This window comes from Nylanderia fulva, unplaced genomic scaffold, assembly GCF_048542155.1.
Source record: "Nylanderia fulva isolate GAGA-0341 unplaced genomic scaffold, ASM4854215v1 Scaffold57, whole genome shotgun sequence".
NCBI lineage: Eukaryota > Metazoa > Arthropoda > Insecta > Hymenoptera > Formicidae > Nylanderia > Nylanderia fulva.
In genome coordinates, this window is record NW_028190665.1 from 460,708 (window position 1) to 484,594 (window position 23,887).

A 23,887-nucleotide genomic window follows, 5' to 3' on the forward strand; every position below is an offset into this window, starting at 1 on the left:
ATCGCCGCCGTTGTTACTAAGCGCGTTGACAGGCGCGCAGCCAATGACAAGCCTTCCTGAGCATGCGCGGGAGTCCCTGACGTCGCGCCACCTGTCATCTGTCACGCTTGTCAGTCGCGCGGACGGTTTTCAGGGCCTCGCACGCGTATCAAGGTGCTCCTCCGTTCGCTCGGGTGGTGCGTAGTAAAATGGCCGTCCGACTCGACCTGAATGAGTGACGTTTCTCGCAAGGTGTTTCCGTACACGATACGCGCCGCGCAGTGTTTCCATGAATATTCGTGCGCGTGAACGCGCACGGCTGTCGCAGCGTGTAACGTGTCCGTCCGCATCCTCGTTCGCGCGCCTAAATTTCGCGGCCGATCACGCGGCCAAAGACGAAGCGCCTCTTTCCACGGCCTCCACGGCGGCTTTCGTCTCGCCGCAAACGCATTTAGGTGTGTATTATCTCATCGCGCGTACGCACGTCCCTCCTGCATGCGTGTACGAAGCATCGACGAAGCTACGAAGCTAAACCGTCTTCGGCGACGTTCCACTTGTATCGGGCTCCGCGCGCGCCCGAGAGTTTGGTTATACTCGAGACGTGATTTTTTTTGCCCGTCGTTCTCTCAATGGGCGGTATTTAAATGACAGTTCCGTACGTCACAGGGCGAACGCCGGATCGACCTGAACGCGAACTCCCGTTTGTCTTCTCAATTGAAACTGTCGTTTTATTCGATTATATCATATTGAAGTTCGAGAGAAAATGTGTGAAAAAATGTTATATCAAGGCAGAAACGGGGATCCTCCGCTTTATGGTTTTTTCTTCAGTTTGTGCTACCGAGAGTAATTGGTTCTTCCTAAAATAAGGTCTCGAAAATAATTACTCTATCAGATTTTAAATATTTCGTATTATATTCATGCAAAGATTAGTAATACTGTCTACTAGCAATCGGAATTTTAACAATGTGCTGAGCCAAACATAATTGAATTAGTCTTGCTTGACAATTCGTATTATAGTATTAATGGTACGAACAAGTCTTTATCAAATAATCAGTTTCTAAAATTCATCTTGTGATCAAAGTGACAATAGATATATCTGTCATGCTTGGAAAATAAGAAAGTTTAAATCAGTTGCTTATCAAAATTAAATTACCTGATACACCTGATTTATAATAAAAATATATAGTATAAGAAAATAATTATAAGAAAAACTATTATAATGCTATTAAAAAAACTACTATAAAGCTATTAAAATACACAAAAAATTCTGTAGGTGCTTCAACATGCAAGACATATTCTTCAATATTTTTCTAAGTCTGAACTATAGAAAGAGACAGAATTTATCTAATTTTAACCGCTGAATGTTTATAAAAAGAACCTCTGCATTGAGGAACAAAAATAGTAGTTGGGACTAATTTAATATTCATGCAATCGACTTCTGAAATTTTCTGTCCCGTCCAGAATACGCTTCTTCTTGTCTCTATACATCCTCTGACATCATGACCTGGTTCGATCCGCTGTCCGAGAAGAACTGTATGAAACGACCGAGTGGATTAATGCGTCTCAGGGTCTGGCGAACTGGCCTCGGTCTCGTGTGAACCCGGGCAATTAGCAATTGGCTAATTATACGGTTAACGGGCGACGTTCGCGCGCGATGAATACGTAGTTTAATTGTCCGCCTCAAATGGGAGAACGCTCTTCCTTCTCTTTTCGCGTCGCGCTTTTTCCTCTGTTTCTGCCGAATCGCGACCGCGAATTCGAGCGAGATTTTATCCTACGTCTCCTTACCTAATTAATTCGACTTGAGAAAAACACCGACGAGAACGTGCGATCTTACACCGATAAAAAAAATTAATTCGATCGTTATGTGTATAGGAAAACATTTCAAAATATACGGATATTCTGTATTTTTTCTTCTGTGTGTATATGACATTTATTATCCTATTGTAATAAATATTTTATTCTCGTAAATATTCACGATATTTGCAGTTTATCGCGTAATGATTCGTTATTCGTGGGATATTTTCCGCATGAAAAATGTATATGATGTAGGAGTTAAGATAAGGATCGTAGAAACTTAACGATTTTCCATTTTCTGTTTCAGAGGGGCAATATTTTCGGAAGATGGATACTCGATGCAAAGCATAGGTGTGCTTCCAAGACACTTTGCATTACGCTAGATTAATCTTCGCATTTTATCGTGAGTTAATCTTCGTGTTTTCGAGCGAGACAAATTCGAAGAGATTAATGTTACGATGCGAGAAAACGGCAGGAGCTAGAAATTTCGCGTTCCATTCCGGTTTCAACGGAATTCTATTTTATTCAACGCTCTGTTTTTGGCGCGAGGCGCGAGTAAGTATGCTATAGAGAGAGAGAGAAATGAGAGATAAATGTTGCTTTTTGTGTTGATTTCAATTCTCCCTTTATACGAGAACCAAGTGCCGGGTGTTTGATCCCGCTATTCAGTGGCAGAGCCATTCGCGTTTTACGCATTCCACGATACGATCTACTTGCATACTCGATGTTGCCTTCAAACAGTTCGTTTTTATCCACGTTATTAAGAATTATATAAAAAAATTGAGATATATCGGGATAGAGTAGAAGAGAAAGTAGAAATATAATCTAAAAATTTTTACAAATTGTATAACATTTTATCCAGAAAAATTAATAAATATTTTTAATGACGTTCAATTTATGCAATTCGTGTTCATATAATTAAATAAAAATCCATCAATCGTTTAATATTTTATATTATACATTTTGAGACTCGTTAAAGTAATCAAATCTCTGTCTGATTAATATATGTATACATAATTGAAATCATTTAGAAAGCAGATGTGAGACGAGAGACCGCAGAAACGCGATAAAACATCTGTCTTCGCAATCGAGAGGATGTTCTCTGCTCATCCTTCTTTCATCACTTAATTCGAGGATCACTCGTGTTTTGTTGGAGAACGCAGTTTTGTTGGATCTACGCCAAGAAATTATTTCTAGAATTCATGTACGAAAAAAAACGACGTCCCGGTACGTCCTTCAGTATTGCGCTGTCAGGAATGACTAATGAAATTTCGCGTCGCGTTTGGACCGCATGGCGATCCCGTTCGCGCATCCGAAAGCTAATCCGGAGGCTATCAACGCGACAGATGACACTAGACGGAGATCTCTCGCGATACGGTCGCGAAAGTTTTCGCGTCGCTCATTCGGAGGAAGAGCCGAAGGTTTGTTGTCCCCTTCCTCTCCTGCCCGCTGTGCGTGCGCGACGTCAGATGGAAAACGGTGGTGCGGGTCACGGTACAGTAACGTGTACTGTTAAAGAGCGCGATACCGCGGGCTCGTTCGCCGGGCGCGAATCTGTTGCAAAGGCTCCCGCCCGCATTTGCCTCTTCGTCTCGCTCATTCTTGCCCGCGTCTTTCGCGGGCCCTTTTGCGCTCTTGCTCTCTCTCTTTCTCTTGCGCGGGATATTAATAGGAGCGCGGTGCGTGCCGGGCACGAGCCTCGCGTAAATCGCTTTCGCGAAGCCAGATCTTGAATATTTCGCGATCCGTCTTCGACGATTCATTTATACGAATTTCTCAGCTATGCGAAACATTTTTCTAATATTTCTAATTTCACGAATGCGAAATATTCGATCTCGGTTCCCTCCCTTTAGGAGCTTCTTGGAGCTTGATTTCAGAGTATTCTGTAATTAAAAAATATATATCTATTAATTATATATAAGCTAAGAATTACTGTGTAATATAATTTTATATAATTTTTTATTTATTATATATTTTTATATATTTATTATAATATTTTCTTGCATGATTTTTCGTGTTTACTATATAAATAAATTATTATTTCTCTGTGAGAAGATTAAGCAAAAAGATTTGTCAAATTTTCCGATTCCGAAAATTTTTTGATATGCAAGCTTTTTTTTTTTCAAATAAATAGGAATCCCTTTTCGCCCTGTTTGTTTCGGAAACCAGCGGGATTCGTGGTTGTCGCAATTTATTGTTTAGTCCTAAAAGCTTATGGTTGCGTTCACGCTGCAATCGCATCACGTGGAAACACTTTTTGTCAGTAAACGGGGGGGGGGGCTTTCCATGTGCGAATGTAATCACGTCGCTTCCGGCGAAATATGCGCGCAATGTGCGAACTCTGCGGTCTGCGGTTCGTATAAAAGCGCCCGGATAGTGAGTCACTGAAAGCCGGAGTACTCGAAAAAAAGACACTGATGTAAACAGAAACTTCCGCCTCGTCGGCCTTGAAATCTGCATACGAAACGCATAATTATTGCGTCTGCGTTTCCCGTTGAAATTGACACAAACGTGCACGCGACATCGCGATCCGCTACTCGATCGCGATTCGAGATATTTTACATCATCGTGTACGAAGTTTCTTGAGGTTTTTTCTTTTTTTTTTCAGAAGCAATGATATTTGCCTTGTAAAATATCCTCAGCTTACTTTGCATTTCTATACCTCCGATAAACATGCGCTTGAAACTTGAGAGTTTTAGTAGCCGTTTTACTGTACCGGAAGCTAAGCAGTATATCCGTCGGTTTTAAAGAAAAAGTACTATTTTCTATGAAAATAAAATAATCCATTTTTATAGCACACTATTTTTCAAAGTATCTCTTACAAGTCTCAAGGTGAGATTACGGATATAAATGAATATCGGAGTGAGAATCAAAGCTGTGAATTTTTGCGTGTAATAAAATTTTCAAATCAATTTTCTTCGTTGTCCACCGATCGATGAAGTTTATTTTTTTCACGATTGATGTATTTCACTCGTGAAATTTTCGTATATACACAGGGAGAATTTTCTCTTAGAATTTATCCTGAAATTCAAGGTAATCGTAGGACAATATGGTATTGGAAGAATTTTATAAGAGTTTTTCTTATAAAAAGATTTACCACAATAAAAAATATTAATATCTACCACAATAAGATATAAAATATGTTTGATTAATTTTTACTAAAAAATATATAGTAAAATATCAATAATTTTAAAATACATTAAAAACTTGTGATTCTTCAATCGTTTTAAGTAGAATAAATAGATACCAAAAAGTGACAAAGATAAAATATTTTAAGCAGCATAATATCAATATCCAGCTTATTTTCGGCTTATCATCAAACATGATAGTTCTCTTTCTCTCAAGTACTCGCTCGCACGCGATAGAACAGTTTTGCATGGCAGCTTTTTTTTTACACGTGTTACACATCGCCGAGAGGGAATTAACGTCGCGTGCAGCCGATAATAAATTTCATTAGCCTGAAATGTATGCGGCCGTGCAGTCAGTCGGGTCAGCTGACAGGCGCGACGAGGAACGTGCATTACACGTGTTACGCATCGCGCATTCAAATCCAGTATTGATATTCAAGGCGTTTCGGGCGCGCGATGCTGTTTTTTCGGCTGAACAAAAATTCCGTACAGAAAGACGCGAAAAAAAGGGAGCGATATCTCTGACCTATAAAATTCCAACGTTTAACTCTCCGGTCTTGTTTCATCGAATGTTACGTGCTAAGCCAGCGTGATCTGAATTATGCAATCCTATCGGACCGTAAATTCGATCGCCGTGAGTTCGATATATATTTTTCAGAACGAAGAATTGGTATCTATCTCTAATATTCCCTTCTCTTCTGTTATATTCTCAACGCGCGCGTAAGGCTGCATAATAGAGAAAATATTAGCTATAAATATTAAATATTAGGAATAAGAATCGAAAAGACTTTAATATAAAAATACAAATTTGGACATAAATACAGTGACCATATTTTGTGAGAGAAAATAAGGGACAAACCTGAAAATTTTTGAGCTTTTAACATGTTTCCAAATCAGTTTGCGACCAAAATGGAGATCGACGAGCAAAAAAGAGGTTCCGTTGTTTTCGTCAAATTCTAATATTAATACAATATAACATTATAGACATTGAAACGCTAAATAAAAAATAAAGGACAAAATTGAGTTTTGGAAAAGTGAATAAATTTAAAGGATAGTATAACTTGAAATAAAGGACTGGCCCCTAAAATAAAGGACGAATGGTCCGTAGGTATGAAGGATTAATAAAAGCTAATAAGTTAGTAAGAGCCCTTTATACTCGAATTCACATGTATATATCAGAGTGTTTTCCATTTTATTATTTTAAATTAATTCCTATTCCAAATATTTAATATGTATTTCTAATATTTTCTCTATTGTGCGCTGCGCTTAAAGCTTGACCGTCCTTTTCTCATCCGTCTATCTCGAAATTCAGAACACGACACAGAAATATAACTTGGGGGGGTTTACATAATAGAACGATTCGCATATTATTGTTATTATATTTCTACAACTATACATTCTCGCGTGACACAACTCGCTCGTTCATTTCTCTCTCTCTCTCTCTCTCTCTGGCTCTGTGTTTCTGTCTTTCTGTCTCGCGGACATCCGACCAAGGATAGACTCTCAGTTGAATTATTCAATATTTGTTGGTACGATGGATTTGTTTCTTGTTATCGTATACTCGATCGCGATACGGATAATGTAAGGAAATCATGCCGGGAAGCATTTCCTTCAAAAGCTATTTCCCTGCGTTACGAAGCGTGTCCTACGTGCTGTAATGTTTATCCATATACCAGACAGTAATATTTCTCCGCGCGCATCATCTCGTTTCACATCCAGATAAATTGATCCGATTTGACAAAATTCCCAAAGTACGATACACGATGAGAGAATATATATTCAAATAAAGCGAATACAATTTCTGATTTCTCGCCATAATTTTTTTTTTCCAATCGGCAATGCATTCCACGTAGAAATGATGTCGCTTAGTCAAGTCCCGATAATTATAGGCCTACTACCACGCTTATTCGTATTACAATCGTTGCGAAAATAACACGCGGCTGGTATGACTCACCTATCACACACGTCCCATGTACGGACGTGCGAGGCATCGTAATACGGCGGATGAACATCGCGGTAGTTGTAGCATAATGCCTTGAAACAATAAGCACTTTAGACTAACCGCCGTATATTAAAACTCGCCGGCGTGGTCCGGCGGATGCTCGTTGAATATGTATCGAGCTCCAATTTACCTAACAAGTTTTAATTAATTATCGCGGATACGCGCATTACGTCACACCTCCGGGATAATTAAATCATCCCGGCGATGTAAGTGCTCGCCGATCACTTCGCAACTTTATTCCTACTTTACGACGTAATTTCCTTGCTTTTCCATCGGACGAATCTGCGGCTTCTCAAGATGACGATCCCGGATAAAAGTTGAAAAAGACCTATCAAATACGTAACAATTTATAATGACCTAATTTAACGTTCTCTTCAGTACAGGAGAAAGTAGGAGAACGATTGTCCATTATGTTCATGATCCTAAAAGACCTTATCTTGAAAGAAATCGAAGCTGTAAGATTACATTCAGGGATCATTGTGCGCGTATCTCGGCTGAACATTCTTGTAACAGTCATGTTTAAAATTTTTACATTAAAAAAAGATATTGAAATTATGTCTTGGTATCAAACTTCTACCGTCTCTGTATACTCCCGGGAAAAACCTTGAAAATCTGAGATACTGTCAGGGAATTCTCATGGAATCTGATTTAGATTCAGAGAATTAAAAAAAATATTTTTTTGTTAATTTTATTTAACACTTAAGAAACATATGTCTATAACATAGCTTGGCAATGTTTAAATTTTTACTAAAATTTTATGTGATTTTTTTTTATTGATAATCTATTTTTAGTATCAAGATCTTATATAATTAGAAAATTGGTCAATTTTTTAAATAGATATGATATTTAAATAAATTAGTATTCTCTGAGATGTTTATAATAAATTATTTTATATTTTTCTTTTTATCAGAAAAAATTCTGAGGGAATGTTTTTAACAAAATTTGAGTATAGACACCCTGTGCTTTTACTTTCTGTGCTGCGTTACATTCTGCGAATCACGGATGTACCGGAACATTTCTGATACGCGTCTTATATTTAATGAAGCATGCCGAATAAATGACGCCCGCTCATGTGAATGCGTTTCATTCATCTTCGCAGGTTGATAGAGCCAGCCTACTGTGTGGCAGCTGCCATGCCAACGTACCACAATGCGGGTGGTGGATACCCGAATGTGTCAGCGCCAGCGCGACAAGCGAAGCTCGACGGCAATCAAAATCATCACACTATCCCTTCAAACGTAACGTCCCATCCCCTCATACAAAACAGCACTCAGCAGCAGCAACAGCAGCACAGCGTTCCTTCAAACCTGTCTACAGGTAACATTCCGTCCCATCCAGTATCGCCGACGATGACCACGCATTCGAGCGTCACCACCCCGAACATCACGACGCACATGAACGTCGCGTCCTCGCCGGTGATTCTCACCTCCAACGCCATCAATCCGGGCGCCAACACCACCGCGTTGCCAGTTAATCCGCGGCACGAGGTGAAGCTGAACGCGATGCCGTATGTATCATCACTCTGTTACACGCTTAGCTTCGTATTTACAGATATGACGACGTGAAGATTGAAAGCGTCTGCTAAGTTTAAACAAATTGGAAGCTGGCACATTGCTTCTTCGTCATTTTATTTCGCCCATTGATGGACTTTCAATTATGGCTTCGCCATAGAGAAAGCTCAACTTGCACATTGGCTGCGTTCAGCAGAAAAAGCAGCTTTGCAACTGTTGTAAAATTTATAAAGTCGATTGCTATTGATTTTAGCTGAATTTAAGAAGCTAACTGAAAAAACCATCTTAATAAGCGAAATAAAATGGTGAGGAAGCAATGTGCTAGAGTTAAGCTTCCTCTGTGAGGAAATCATAATTGATCAATGAGAGAAATAAAAAATAGGATATGCAGAAATAGATACGAAAAACTGATATACATATATGAATCGAATATTATATTTTTTTATGTGCTTTAAAGTATTATATAAATTAAGAGTATAATATCCTGTTTACTTTAAAATTGTTTCTTTTGCGCAGATGGTTCCACGGAAAGATATCTAGAGAAACGGCAGAAAGATTGTTGCGACCGCGAGAGGACGGTTTGTTCCTAGTTCGCGAGTCAACGAATTTCCCCGGAGACTACACGCTCTGCGTATGCTACCAAGGACGCGTACAGCATTATAGGGTGAAATATAAAAACAATCAACTGACGATCGATGATGAAGAATTTTTCGAGAATCTGGCGCTTTTGGTGGAGCATTATGAGCAGGATGCGGACGGTTTGTGCACGCAGCTAACGAAATCCCTTCCGAAACAGGGCAAGCAAGATTTTTGCGTGGATCCAAAGGCGTTCGTAGAGGCCGGCTGGGTGATTCAGACGCACGAGTTAGAATTAAGAGAGTGCATCGGGAAGGGAGAGTTTGGTGATGTGCTGTTAGGCGTTTATCGAGGAGAAAGAGTCGCGGTGAAAATGTTAAAGGATAACAGCGAGGCGGCGCAGAGGTTTCTGGCCGAGGCGAGTTTAATGACCTCTTTGATACATGACAATCTGGTTAAATTACTCGGTCTCGTTTTTAATAATCAACACATGTACCTGGTTACGGAATATATGAGCAAAGGATCCCTAGTGGATTATTTACGTTCGAGAGGAAGATTACACGTTTCCAAAAAGGATCAAATTAACTTTGCGTAGTACGTAAGAACGAATGTTTGTTCATGCGTCTCAATTATAAAATATTTAAGTATATTGTTAACCGCGTATTTAATATTTATTGTAGCGATACGTGTGCTGGTATGGCGTACCTGGAATCCAGACACGTTGTTCATCGGGACTTGGCGGCGAGAAATGTTCTTGTAGCAGAGGACAACTCCGCCAAAGTATCCGATTTCGGGCTGGCACGGGACGAAAACTTTTCCCTCGACGGTGGAAAGCTGCCAATCAAATGGACTGCACCAGAGGCTTTAAAACAGAACGTAAATATATAATTTAATTTTTATATAACCTGTCGGCGAATCGCAGATATATTATAATAATATTATTACATTGCTATTTTTAGAAGTTTTCAAATAAGTCTGATATGTGGAGTTTTGGAATTCTTCTCTGGGAAATTTATTCCTTCGGTCGTGTGCCCTATCCGCGAATTGTAAGTAATACTGTTGCACTGAACTTTGATAAGAAATATACGATACATTTTATTCATATGTTATTCTTATAATTGCAGCCATTAGCTGATGTTGTAAAATGTGTAGAAAAAGGATATAAGATGGAACCGCCAGATGGATGTCCTGCGGAAGTTTATGATATTATGAGACAGGTAAATTAAACTTTGATCTTTATCATATTATATTTTTCATATCACATTATTTTAATAACTCACATTGTTTTTTGGTAGGCATGGGATTTACAGCCCGAAAAGAGACCGAGTTTTCACGATATAAAAGTAACACTCGGCCAATTAAGAGCTGAGTATACCAAAGGCGTGAATTAAAAAAAACTTAATACATTAAAAAAAAAACTTTAATGAACTTAGCGAGAATTGAGAAAAATGTGGACTGGTGCGTCTGGGTAATTTTTCGTTTGGAGCGAAAAAATAGTGATTCTGAATATTTTTATTAGAAAGAAAAGAAAGAGACAGGACCTCGATTGTACATTGTATACAAAAAATAGTATTCGCTTTGCTTATATTTATTGTTACTTTAGTTTTTGAAATGTGTGGGGAGAGTTTTAATTTTTATATAGTAATATTTTGCACAAGCATTACCTATGGTCAATCGTGCCTTTGTCCAAGTTGACGTTCGCAACCAAGAAATTCAACTTGCACATATAGCCGAATATAAGAAATTCAGATATATTCGGACTAAAAGCAACAAATTTAAAAATGCGCAATTGCCTACTTAACTTTCAATACGTCACGTTTTTTTAAGTTTATTATGGCGATGATAAAAATGACTATTATAACTCGTGACTATCATGGTTTTTTTTTTTAAAGTAAAACAAGTTTTTTTTACATTATAGCACATGTAATGTATATGTATAATGTATTAAATTTAGATTCATTATAACATTACGCTCTGTATTCGTAATCGCATCCATTTAATTTAGATCATTGGTTATTATCTTGTTCTTTGTTAAAATTGTGTAAAAAATTTTTTATTTACAATTTGTATTATTATAAATGTAAAAGATATGTTTCAGCAATTATACATTGCAAGTACTTGTTTAGTTATTTAAGTTCTTTATCAAAGATTTGTCGTAGGAAGTATTAATTTTTAACTAAATTATATGACACTTTATTTTATAATACACCGTTACTTCAACTATATGTAATGGTGTAAATATTTCTCTCTGTAAATATTTTTGTATATAATTACTCATCAAAAAATAACATTTAAAAAACAATTGATATTGAGATTGAGAGATATAACGAAAAATGTTTATATTTTTTTTTCTTTTTTTTTTTTAGATTTAAGACTAACATGTATTACGAACGAATGTCCATATGCAATTGTTGCACCACGCCAAAAAGTAATTATCACTCGTTTATATTAATTTTTTAATTATTATTGAGGAAAAATTTTATATGTATATCAAGTAGGATATATTATTTGTATTAGCATTTTGTAATCTATTTCTCTTTCATGCACACATATGTACACACACATTTTTCATAAAAGAGTCTGCCAACAATAATAACGGACTAATTTTCGTGAATGTTTGACGGCCGTATCTCGTTAAATAGTAGCTGTACGAGCTACAGAGAAGATCAAATATTTATTCTTTAAAATATCACGCGCGAGTAATAAGAGGTCTCTGTAAAATTGTAGATATTAAATTCTTGTACATGCCACATAATTAAAAAAATTAATTTTTTCATTAATTATATATAAATATCAAGATATTTAATATATATGTATATGCAACAGTCGTAAAATACTGTGTATCAAATTGATACTGTATTACGCGATAATGTGTTAAACTTTGAAAAGTGACGATGGAGGTGTCGCTCAGTTCCTTTTAAAACGAAATCTTTCATACTAAAAGCAGAGATTGTGACTGATTAAATACTTCACAATAATAAGTTCGATCTTTCTTCCACAAGTGTCTCTTCAGTCTGCAGTTAAATGTAGTTCTATAAAAGATTTAGATCATATTTATCTTAAGCATATGGTCCGTTTGTAACTTTGATATTACAGTATGTACTTGAGGAGTACATGTATTAATAATGTGTATTAATATGGCTCTAACTGGCTAATACTTTGAATTGCTTTTTCATTGCGATATTTTTATGTATTTACAATTTGCGCGAACACATTAACTCTTCCACACACAAATATTGAATTTCACATTGCGTAAAATTTTTATCTCCATTTTGTCTTCAACATTTCGACCCATGGTGAAGCATCTTGTTATTCATTGACGAATATTATACATAGATAGAGCAGTATATCATGTGACGTTGTTACTTGTGTATTTTGATATATGAACACGGGATTCCGTTGTTTCGACATTAGTTTTCTTATGACTACCAATGTGCGTTAAATCCGTTTATTTTCTACTGGTAATCGCTCGACTTTAGAATGTAAGAGATCTAATATATATTAAACAAAATAAATTAGAGATCGAAAAATCACAAAGAAATTAAAAAACTGTGCTTGATATGCATATGTTCATGTTGTAATGATTACATGTCGGTTCGATGCGAGTGTATACGTGGAATATGTGGCGAATACTTTTTTTCCACGAATACTCTTCCATTTTTTTTGTAGAATCCGAACTAAGCATGATTCTGGGAAAGCGCATTGAAAAATTTATCGTCATACACTGTTACTACGCCACAATTCTAAAGATTCTCATTAGACGCTATAGCGACGAGAATAGATCACTGACGAAAGAATAAAAGTTATTAATAAAAGAACAAAGTTATACACTATACTCGACCAGTGTACTTTAATTAACCTTTTCAGCGAGATGTGGTGGAAAGAAAAATCGCAAACAACATTTTTATAATTCCACGAATTAGCAATTATATATATATATATTATATAATTATGTTATATAAACCCCCTCGTCAATTGCTATGCAATAATAAACATACGCCGCGATTTTCGTACGTATTCGTATTTATTTCGGTTTGCAATCCGGAATAATCGTGAACATTTATCACGAGTTCATCGTCAGTTGCGATATTATCAACAATTGCGTGTTTTCGCACAGTAAATGTATTATTATTCGTAATATTCTCGTGCGAATATTCGCATAAAACTTGTTTAATTTCAGTACTATATTCTCTCATTTTTGATACTTCATCGTGTGTTTTTAGAACTTCCGATAATGCCCAGAATTTTTTGCTGCGTCTTAATTTACATGCTTTTTTTTCTTCGATCATTTCTACATTTTCGATACATTTCGCTTGACGAAATTCTTTAGATACACCTTTCCCAGTACGTTTTAAAAGCGAAAAAGGATGTGGATGATCCTGCGTACTCGAACGATCCTTCAATCGACTGCGTATAAGAAGACTTCTCTGGACCTCATAAGGACGTCCCAAATCACGTATCAGATCACAATCTCGGCTCGACGTAGCGATCAATAAACATTCCGTATTATTTTCTTGATCTCGGATTATCGAGTGTCTTATTTTATGTATCCTGCCGTATTCTGCTTCGGTAGAAATCCGTAATAAACTCGCGTCGCGAAAATCACGTTTGCTGGTACCAGGTGTCCCAAAATTCGTGTCAAAGGGAGGATCCGAGATACTTGCGACTGGATCGTGATCCTTTGAAATTAGCTCGGGACGATGACTTATCGGAGCGTCGATGATTAAACTTTTACGTAATCTTCCGTTCAATGTAATTACTTTATTGACGAATGTAACCACGCGATTGACGATAACGGAGAACATTTCCGAAATAAAACTTTCTTCGCATTCCATGCTGGAAGGCGGATAACGCGCGTTATCCTTGTAACGAATTTCCGGGGGATTTTTTGCGACATCGTTCCAGTGGGATAAACGTTTCCTAGCCGTAATTCCCGCTTTCGTTATCGGACTTGGATAAACTCCTACGTCGTTTCCGCTTCTCTCATTATCTGAATGAGAAATTGAAAGATTTAAATCCTGTATTATATATAATAAGTATTCTATACAATTTTTACACTTATTTTCTGATGCTTTTTTTTAATTGAAAGCAATTACAAGTTATAAAATGAAAATTGTTTTTATCCTTGTTCCCTTTCTAAGTATAGAAAGTACTGAGTTAATGACTCTCTTACCTGTCATATATTTATGTAGATTCTTGAATGGAGGAAAGAGATTTATTCTTAACAAAGAGGCGGATGTTGTTTTATTTTCCTCGGATGCAGTCTGGCATTGACGATCGACGCGGAGCTTCGAAAGATCCTTGTTTTGTGAATGATCTTTTCCGGTAATATTGTGCGCGATGGTATTTCTTAGATTCTCCATCAAATTGTTTTTATCCAATTCTTCAATATCCGGATCGGTAATTCTACTCATCCCTCTTGTCACTATTTTCTTATCAATTTTCCGTTTACTTCGATACTCGTCATTCTCGTTATTATATACGATATTCGTCATCAACGAAATGCGAAATCTCGTTTTCTTCTTGATTTTACTTGTTGGTACTTCATTCGCGATCCACTCCATCGTTTTATTCGCGGGTAAGATTTTGCCGTTTTTATCTTCCTGTTCATTCTCGTGCCTGTCTCTCCCCGGCTTTAACGCAATTTCCAGCGATGAAGTATAGTCGTTCGGTGATTTTCGCTCCGTTTCCTGCGCGCCCGAAATTGGCTCAACGTCCGTGACTTCTGCAATAGTTATGGTTTTCATCTCCGTTTGCTCAGCTTTCGGGGACGAGACACCTTGCGAGCGCCCGGTCTCAATGTCGTACTTCTTAATTGCCTCATTCTTTCTCGAAATTGCGATTTCGGTCTCTCCTTGTTTTTCAAACTGTCGCGGATCCGCCGAACTTGTAAATTCCTGCCGATCCATTATTCGGCCCGAGTTTCTTCGAATCTCAGTCGCATCTCGTGACTCACAAATCGATCCCGTTAAAGTCCTCACCGATTCATCCTCCTCGACATTGATATACGCTTCGGCTATCCAGCCTTTCGCGTCGCAGGTCGGAGTCCCCAGGTCCAGGCTTTTCGACGTTAGCTTCATCAAGGACGACGGTTCCTCGACGCTACTCTCGTTTATCTCGACTATCCTCGATTGGAGTTTTTTTTTAGCCTCGCCGACGCTCTCGTCCGACGTCGTCCTGTCGCAGGTGCAGGTCTCCGTACTGGAGGTCGGCTGAAGGTCGGCCGTCGTGGATTGATCCCTCGTGGAACTTGCACCGGCGTCGTTTTCCGTGGCTTTCGACGGATTGCCGGTTGCCGGAACAGGGGCAGCGATTTGCGTGGACTTAGTTTCGGACTTGCTCGTGCACGGCTTCAGCAGCAGCCTCTTGGGACTCCGCGGTTGTACGCGGATGAACGGATCAGGCGAGCGGGGAATGTCCTGCGGTAGCGCGCCTATGTATAATCTTCTGGAATCCTCGAATCTTGCCGAGTAACACGGTTTGGAGAATTGTTGCACGATGCGCGACGTCAACGTTGGCGCGGGCAGCATCGCGCACCGTCTACGATCGAACTCGATTTCCACCTGACGAAGCTTGCTTTGAATATTTCTCAGCCGAGTCTCCGCGATCGCACGCTGCGAGCGATAGGGTGCGAAGTTCACGTTCACCCTCTCGTCGCATTCCTTCTGTCGCAAAACCGACAGGAAGTCTCGCAGCTCGGCGTCGGACTTCAAAGCGAGAATCGTAGGATCTATGAGATCGGTCTCCACCTTGGGATAAGTATATAAACAAATATATATATATATATATATATACTGATATTTAAATTGATAATTTTATATATTCATTTCTTCAATTGTATTTTATCATTTTAATTGTTCAATATAATGGAACTAAATTATTTTAAAAATATACTCTTTATTAAAATATTTTAAAATATTAATTCCTATTCTATTTTTTTGGATAACTAAAATACGATAGAAATTATATTTTTTATTATTTTCTTTTTATAATTTTTATATTTGTTAAAAATGTAAAATAAAAAAAGAATCAGTTTTTAAAATAAATTATAAAATAATTATTAAAAAAATTATATAAATTATAAAATATAAAATAAAGAATTATATTTTATTATATTTATTATTTTGATGAGAAAAGAATGAACGTATGAGAATAAAATTGTTAACGCGCGAATTAATGATAATACCTCCACACCGACGCCTTGAGTTTCCATTATCTTCTGGTTGACGAGTCCCTCGACCTGCGCCTTTAGCAGATTCATCTTCAGCTGCACCAGAGTGAGGATGGGAATGATATTAGGCGGCGGATTGGCCGTCATGTGCAGGTTGATCAGCGTGTTAACTTGCTGCGCGTTCCTCGACTCTGATAACAGCTGATCCTTCGTCAGGACGCTTATAGCCTTCTGCGCCTTCGCCATCGTGTCTTCCATGGTGGTGGTTACATTCGAACCAGGTACTTTGCGCAATATTAATCTTGTGGCGGCGCACGCAATGATACCCTGCATCGAGAGAAACTGAGAAGCCAGTGCTTGAAGATGCAGCGAGGACGGGCAGCTTCTCTTCGTGCAGATGATGTCGTCGACGGTGGGCACGCAATGGTGCTCGTCCAGAGCTGGGTCGTAAGCACAACCGAGAGTTTGCGCGACGCTTCTGACCTCCGTCAGGTCGACGTCCCTTCTTCGGCATCCGCAGCTCTGCGCAGTATCTCGCGCGCGAGTAAACGGATCGTAAAACGGCATAGGTAAGGGATAAGGATAGGGATAGGGCGGTGACGGGTAATATGTGGCCGGATAAGTTAATCCGCTAGGTGGATACGCTGCTGTTGTCGGAGGAAGCGAACCCATCGTCGCCTGCGGCAAAATCGGCTGCTGTTGCTGCTGAGACGTCGGCGATTGTTGACAATTACCGGGCAGAATGAAAATGGGCGCGGTGTTGCTGACGCAAGCACGAATCTGATCCAAAATATTTTGCGGCAGCTGGCCGCAGCTGGGATGACTCGCTGGGGGGTTGCACTGGCTTTGAAAGATCGGATGGCATGGATTTGTTACCGGTTGCGGCGCACATTGCTGCGTTACGTAAGTGTCTGGCTGGTAAACTTGAGCGAAGGGTCCTTGGATGAGAAAAGTCCGAGTAGAGGAAGCGATTCGATGTTTTGTATAAATTATATGTATCCCTAGAATAATAGTACAACATATCCGAAATACATTCAGAGAATATCCTCAGGATGTTCTCTGAACGTCTTCGGGATATGTGTGCTGTTAGGGATAGGTATATAATTTTTTTTTAAATAAAATATTGTAATTAACTTAAGTTATGTATGTAATATGGTTAAAGATTATTGATTGGCACTTTCTACCTTGAGAAGTTCCGGAATACGGACCGCATGCAGCGGTTTGCATCTGCTGAGTATTGGTTTGTCTTTGTTGGTATGTGGGGAAATTATACTGACTCGTCTGTACAGGAACATTCTGATAGGGTGCGATTTGTGACATCGAGGCCACGTTACAAGGTAAATTAATCATCGGTATCAGAGGCTAGATCATTGATTTGCTTTAGGAATTTAGATCCCGGCTGCGGGTGTCGAGTCCATTTATTTGAGTTGCGGATTAATAATGCATTTCTATTACTCTCTCTCTTTCGTTCTTTGCAATTTTAAGAGAATTATACTTGAAAATTTAGATTTGAATGATGTAGATATGTCAAGCACGAGATGTTCGGTATCAGAGGTTAGATCATTGATTTGTTTTAGGAATTTAGATCCCGACTGCGGCTGTCGAGTCCATTTATTTCAGTTGCTGATTAATAATGCATTATTGCGTTTCTATTCCTCTCTCTTTTGTGCTTTGCAATTTTAAAAAAATTATACTTGAAAATTTAGATTTGAATGATGTAGAAATGTCAAGCACGAGATGTTCGGTGCTTTCGTTAAGGTTTGAAGTTGGGAGCAACTCGTTTAAAATAAAATTACGCTATCGATAGTTTATATATTGTTGAGGAAAATTTGTTCGCGCATAAATAATCGTAAAGTGTTTCCTTTCAAAGCGTTCGAGAAAAGTGTTTGCTGTATAAAATAAAGCTTTTTTTCAGCTCTGCAAACATCTTTAATTCCGCATTTTAAATGTACGGTCGCTAAGGAAACTTCACAATTTATGCTCTCCGCTCGAAGCTTCAAGTTCGTTAGGACGGACGTGGCAAGAGACAATTTTTCTTTCGGCATTTTAAAGTCCGAAACTCACGCGTCACCTGGTTAAAATAAATCCGATTAGTTATACAGATCCGATTAGAGTGAGTAATTTCTTTAATAAGACGGTAATCTCTGTAACGCAATTTAAAGTTACTTCCACTTTTCTTACGATCGATACCTTTTTCCGGATTAAGTGCCGATGAAAATATACTTAAGACGACGGGGACGCGAGCTAAACGGTTCGTCACGTCTCGTTCGCGGAGTAAACTCGTTTGCGACGTCATTAAAAGCCAATGAAAGCCGGCTTCGTTATCTTGAAAGAGTGGGGAAGATACAGTTCATCGTGCTATGACTTTCTACGCAGCACTCATTCATTACGTGCAGCTGGGCTGGTCCCTCGTGGCGTGACGCGGACGTCTCTAATTAAGAGATTGATTAAATACGGTATCGTGATTGTGTATATATATATATATATATATAATGCTTGATATGTGTGCCATCTTTCGTAAGACGGATAACAATATCCGACGAATTATTCGGTTAAATGAATTATTGTGACAAGAAAAAACAAATCTCTCGAGCTGTCGAACAAATCCAAAAGAGGAAACGTGACTAGACTTTATTTAGTATATCAGACCTACGCGTTGAATGTGACATTCCTTATTTAAAATTAGTATCTTTCTCTTTTTTTTTTATTCAAGATTGATATTGATAGTGAGTGCTTTACAAATAAATAAAAGATATAGATTGAACAGATGATATAATTATTACATATAATACAGATTAATGAAAGTTATGGCTAAAAGAAAAAGTAATATTTTCTATTTAAGTTTTTAGAACTATTGATTGGATCAGTCAGTTAAATGAATGAAGGACTGTCAATGAGGCGAATAAAGAGGAGACCTTATTCCGGTTGTGTAACAGAGATAGTAAACCTTTAGTTAGCAACGGGCTACAGCAGAGGGAATTGTACGAGTGACTCTAGAATCCGCTGGGGTAAAGTATATTTGATAAAATATTTCTTTTACACTAATTCGTGTATAATTGCGGGAGCTGCTCGTATCATCTATTTGGTTATTAGCGAAAACGCTCGTCTACGTTGCACCACGATTCGTTTCTCGGGGCCAGCAACACGGTTAAAATGTTTTTAATTATTCTGGCGACTCGTTGTATTTCGTGACGATAAACATTATTAACGTGCGCGGCACTCGTCGCGACAACGTTATTAGGACGAGAACGGGGACATGGAGAGAAAAAAAGAGAGAGAGAGAGAAAGAAGAAAAAATTCCTCATAATTCTCGACTTTCCGGCTTTAAGCGCGCGCTCTCGCAGTGCCGGTGTCCTTAATTGCTGCCGTGTTTTATTACAGCGATATTATTTTCCCTTTCGCTATGGCCGACCCAGATTTCCGCAGCAAGTCGGGGGAGCAATGCCGGTGCGGAGACTGCGACTTCATAAGTCGAGAATTGATACCGGAGATGGTACACGATCGTCGCTTCTGCGAGACCGGCTCGAGGGAGTTTGTCGAGTTCGATTCCGTCGACGTGGAGCACCTCGTCGACGGAAAGCGCGATTATTCCACCAGGTTGTACCGAGTGACGGCGCGCGTAAAATTTTCCGGCGAAACCTGCAGCTTCCCACTTGTTATCAAGTTGCCCAAGATAGACGAGGAATCTCCGCCGCCCGGTGCTTTTCAGAACGAGGAGATGTTTTACAGCAAGATGACACTCGAGTACGGAACGGACGGTCTGCCGAAGTGTTATCTGTCCGACTTGGGACGGTATGGTCGACCGGTCATCGTGTTGGAGGATCTAGTCGCGCGTGGTTATGCACATGTAAACGGTAAATTAGACGAGGATCACTTGAAATTGTGCGTAAAAGCCTTGGCGGCGTTTCATGGTAGAGGGTTGAAGCTGAAAGTGCGCAAGTTTCCTATTTTCCGAGAATTCTACGCAAAACTGTCTGCGTCGGACAGCTTATATTCCGTTCAGCAGATACTCGGTGCCAGGTAAATCATATTTTGTTACAATAAATACAATAAATAACTTTTATAATAATAACATATTGTCATCTTGTTATCTATTATTAATATTTTATTTATTAAAAAAGATCAGTGTAAAGATTTGTAAAATATCCTCGATCTCTTGTTGTTTGTAGCACACACTTGAGTGCCGCATCACTCGAGCCAAATCTCGTTGAGAAAATAAAAAAAAAGCTGCACGTAATGGAAAGTCTGGCCACGGAGATCAACGACGTTACGACCGTCTGCCACGGTCATTTCACACGAGATAACGTGCTGTTCAGGCACGAGAACGGCAAACCAAATGACGTAAAGATGATCGATTGGGAAACAATGAGGTACTGCTCGCCAGCGATCGATTTAGGTCTCATTCTCTTCGCCAATATGCCCAACGAAAGTGAATTGCCGAAAGTCGAGGCATTCTGTCGGAATATTTTGCGACTTTACTTGGATACCGTGAAGAAGGAGAATCCGGAAGTGAAGCGCGAACTTTTGGAACGAGACATTATCGCCAAGCTACTGCTGGCGTATATTAGCATCTGCGATGACAACCCGGCTTGTGGGATTAGAATCACGTACGAAGAACTGGGGATGATGTTGCACGTGCTCGATGGTCTGGGTAGCCTCGATTAGAACCTTTGTGTACATTGGCAGTTTATTTGATCCTCTACGATGTACGCGATACTACTTGTACCACGTTAAGCTCTATCGCGCGTGTTCGTGATAAGGGAAGAAAGTCGAAGGGAGTGTTATTGGCAGATATGAAAGGGTGTGTTAAAAAAGAAGCGTATGTTATTGCTATACATTTTACAAATAATTATATCCTCGTTTAAAATTTTTATAATTTTTTTAAGTTTGTGAAAAAAAATCAATTTTCCATTTTATAATTATTTAAAATAATTATTTGTTTTGAAATTATAAAATGACACATGCATTTTATTCTTGCAACTCTTATCGATGTCTGTAAAAATCGAGAGAAAAATCTAGCGATTTATTTTAAGAGACGCAAACTGATGGCATCGTAACAAATTATCAATACTATTTTTTATCGATCGTAATAAACTAGTTTTATATGATATATTGCAAAAGCTTTATTATTGTAGCTCTTTGTTTTAGTATTCAGTTCATTACACGTATACGATTGAGATGTTTATTTTTTACACTTGATGAATGTACCGCATAACAGCTGTTACGATATATAGCTTCGATGTCTAGCAATGAAATGCAGTATGCCTTGTTGCTCGGAAATGCAAACTCGTATTGTTATTATGGATTACGCTGCTCTCGATGCTGATATTGCCCTAGTTTGATATTTTTAGATTTATTTGCCATCCATATCTTCATTAATTTAATATTTGTTGAAATTTCCATATTAAGATAATTCCGACTAAAAGTGTCAAAACAAGGTAGCTATTTATACATATAAAGAAATTATTATTGAAAGAATATTTTTCAATTATGTAATTTTCTTCTAAGTGGCGACTTACGAAGATCTTTTAAAATGTAAACGATAAATAAAATTACAGCAGATAAGCACGTCTCTTTTCAATGTCCTGTAAAATTTTCTTGGAACTATCCTATAAATTTTTTCCCTGAAGAAATCAGAGGTCAGTGATATGTTGCTTCATCTCTCAGTCGCTTCTGCAGTATTCGGTGTGGGATTACGAGAAGGTTGTGGTTGAAATCTCATTGGTCGACGCATGCCAGAGTTCGCTTGTTGGTTCAAGGATACCCAATATATAGCAGCAAGCAAAAAGATGAGGATGACGGCGGAGACTAGCATTCGTCTTGCTCCACAAGTGGACTTTACCATTGAAGTTATGATAGGAGAGCATGCCGCTGCGACTTGCTTTGATGGAGCACATTCCTGCATTTTCTGGCTGCTGTTATACGGGCAATGCGTTCTTGTCAGTCCCCACCCCATTTGGAACTTTGTAATTTTGACCGTTTCGTGCCGAGAAGTGCGTGTCAGCCGAATTACAGATGGAATTGAAGCCAAATCAAATTGTCTCGATCATGACAGCAAATGAGAGAGAGTCGATTGTCTGACTTTCTAGAAAATCGCTGATCGATTGTGCACTACATACGCTCGAGAAACAAACTCGAAACTCGCCTTAGCAAATAAATTGTGAATTTTAATTCATTATGTACTCTCTGAATTAAAAATCAACGAATCATTAAAACTTGGACATAAGAGATTAGATGAATATATCCTGACTAAAAAAATCATATTTTTCGTATTCAGATTGCATGCTAAATAACGTGATTGCTTATATTTTCTTTATTTTAGCTGTAAATATTAGGTACTTGCAAAAGTTCATAAAGTTACAAATATATGACGCGTTGCAGTCACTTAGTAATTATTTTCTTTTAAGTTACTTTCTTGTTTTTAAATGTTGACCATATTAAATCATGGCTGATAAATCATAATTCTGAATATAACTTCACATTTAATGCTATTGAAAACGGAACCAGGGTATCTATTGTATTATAAAACTGTTTGGAAAGGTGTCCAATCAGAGTAATTTTGTTTTAAATTTTGTTTTAAGTAATATAACAAGAAATTAGAGACAAGTGAAATTATTCCGATCGGAAAGCTTTCCAAACAGTTTCATAATAGGTACACAGAAAAGTTCATCTTCGCCACTGTATGTTTTATCACTTTAATTGAGGTGAAACATCGCTGCAACAACGAAAAGATTTGTGAGACATACGGACAGAATATTGTATCCGCTGCTGTTTGTGAGAAATAGTATAAAAGATTTAAAAGTAATGATTACATGATCAACGACAAAGCTGAACTTTATCTGGTTTTATTTCCAATCGCGTTAAACGTGCAGTTATATTCGGAATTATTATTTATCAATTCTGATTTAATTTGGTCAACGTTTAAAAATAAGAGAGCAATTAAAAAGAAAATATTTGTAACCGTATAAGTACTTTTGCAAGTATCTAATAGTTGCACTTTGATTTAACGGTATCACGGCGCGATTGGAGCTATTTTCTGTTTTGCAGTTGGTCATCTGTTTTATTAATGAGAGCAGAGAGCAACATACGAAATACAAATACAAATGAGACTATTCCCATGCGCGGTGTTATTCGTGTGTCAGACGAATATATTTGGAGGTGACCGCGTCGAGAGATTCGGTGCTTTTCGGAGAATCGTCCGTTGCAGAAACGGATAGAGTCAGAGAAGTTGGAAATTATGTACATAGTTGACGACCCCTTTACGGCTTTGGCGTTCGTCTATCTGTACGATTATGGTACAGATGTTTGCGGCATGTTGATCGCGGTTCTGCGGCGCGTCTATATATATATATATATATATATATATATATGTAGAACAATGCCTGTGCTTCTTACGCAGGCATAATACATTCGGCCGCGCGTTTATGTTTTCACTCGAACAACTTGCCCGGCTATGATCGTACTTCAGCTTCACAGCCGTCGAATGTACGGAGAGGTGTCTAGGTAGATTGTTTGTACCGTCATCACCGCCACTAACAAACCAATGTACGCCGCATCTATCTTTATCGTTTTTGCTTTTCAATCGCTATCGCGAATCCGTTCGCGATGAGAACGGCGATATTTCAATTGATACAGCAGCCTTCTCGCGCAGAATAGATGGAATTGCGCGCAATAACAATTTAATATTCCTTTCGAAATAAAATTGCGTCGCAACCGGAATTTT

General features: G+C 38.3%; 3 protein-coding genes across 9 annotated transcripts; 2 read left to right on the plus strand and 1 right to left on the minus strand.

The window, feature by feature from the left end:
- Nucleotides 1-127: 127 nt before the first annotated feature.
- On the plus strand, nucleotides 128-12,828 carry LOC114942293 (tyrosine-protein kinase CSK). Of its 4 annotated transcripts, none has more exons than XM_029317625.2 (8): nucleotides 128-434; nucleotides 2,084-2,331; nucleotides 8,006-8,413; nucleotides 8,934-9,587; nucleotides 9,674-9,869; nucleotides 9,953-10,039; nucleotides 10,118-10,210; nucleotides 10,289-12,828. In XM_029317625.2, exons 3-8 carry the CDS (start codon nucleotides 8,040-8,042, stop codon nucleotides 10,382-10,384), a joined length of 1,500 nt encoding a protein of 499 aa, XP_029173458.1. In that variant the 5' UTR covers nucleotides 128-434; nucleotides 2,084-2,331; nucleotides 8,006-8,039; the 3' UTR covers nucleotides 10,385-12,828. The 4 variants fall into 4 exon arrangements, with proteins under 4 accessions (XP_029173458.1, XP_029173457.1, XP_029173456.1 ...); XM_029317624.2 differs by having other exon boundaries at nucleotides 2,084-2,179; XM_029317623.2 differs by having other exon boundaries at nucleotides 2,084-2,127.
- Nucleotides 12,829-12,910: 82 nt separating this feature from the next.
- LOC114942295 (uncharacterized) lies at nucleotides 12,911-17,828 on the minus strand. The gene is made up of 4 exons (XM_029317628.2): nucleotides 17,349-17,828; nucleotides 16,180-17,102; nucleotides 14,167-15,742; nucleotides 12,911-13,983 (listed from the first exon to the last, which is right to left on the minus strand). Exons 1-4 carry the CDS (start codon nucleotides 17,512-17,514, stop codon nucleotides 12,965-12,967), a joined length of 3,684 nt encoding a protein of 1,227 aa, XP_029173461.1. The 5' UTR covers nucleotides 17,515-17,828; the 3' UTR covers nucleotides 12,911-12,964.
- A 708-nt stretch (nucleotides 17,829-18,536) lies between these two features.
- On the plus strand, nucleotides 18,537-21,729 carry LOC114942315 (uncharacterized). Of its 4 annotated transcripts, none has more exons than XM_029317652.2 (4): nucleotides 18,537-18,620; nucleotides 19,007-19,172; nucleotides 19,546-20,184; nucleotides 20,334-21,729. In XM_029317652.2, the coding sequence occupies exons 3-4, from the start codon at nucleotides 19,568-19,570 to the stop codon at nucleotides 20,827-20,829; spliced, it is 1,113 nt and encodes a 370-aa protein (XP_029173485.1). In that variant the 5' UTR covers nucleotides 18,537-18,620; nucleotides 19,007-19,172; nucleotides 19,546-19,567; the 3' UTR covers nucleotides 20,830-21,729. The 4 variants fall into 4 exon arrangements, with proteins under 4 accessions (XP_029173485.1, XP_085343656.1, XP_029173487.1 ...); XM_085487530.1 differs by having other exon boundaries at nucleotides 19,581-20,184; XM_029317654.2 differs by having other exon boundaries at nucleotides 18,542-18,620; nucleotides 19,014-19,172.
- Nucleotides 21,730-23,887: the final 2,158 nt, after the last annotated feature.

Bases quoted from the DNA above. Each gene is read 5' to 3' on its own strand.
- LOC114942293 (XM_029317625.2), top strand. From the start codon at position 8,040: ATGCCAACGTACCACAATGCGGGTGGTGGATACCCGAATGTGTCAGCG. The intron at 8,414-8,933 runs GTATGTATCATC...TCTTTTGCGCAG, and splicing joins GTGAAGCTGAACGCGATGCC to ATGGTTCCACGGAAAGATAT. The intron at 10,211-10,288 runs GTAAATTAAACT...GTTTTTTGGTAG, and splicing joins TTTATGATATTATGAGACAG to GCATGGGATTTACAGCCCGA.
- LOC114942295 (XM_029317628.2), bottom strand. From the start codon at position 17,514: ATGATTAATTTACCTTGTAACGTGGCCTCGATGTCACAAATCGCACCC. The intron at 17,103-17,348 runs GTAGAAAGTGCC...TTCTCATCCAAG, and splicing joins GTATTCCGGAACTTCTCAAG to GACCCTTCGCTCAAGTTTAC. The intron at 13,984-14,166 runs GTAAGAGAGTCA...TTTCTCATTCAG, and splicing joins TCTACATAAATATATGACAG to ATAATGAGAGAAGCGGAAAC.
- LOC114942315 (XM_029317652.2), top strand. From the start codon at position 19,568: ATGGCCGACCCAGATTTCCGCAGCAAGTCGGGGGAGCAATGCCGGTGC. The intron at 20,185-20,333 runs GTAAATCATATT...TGTTGTTTGTAG, and splicing joins CAGCAGATACTCGGTGCCAG to CACACACTTGAGTGCCGCAT.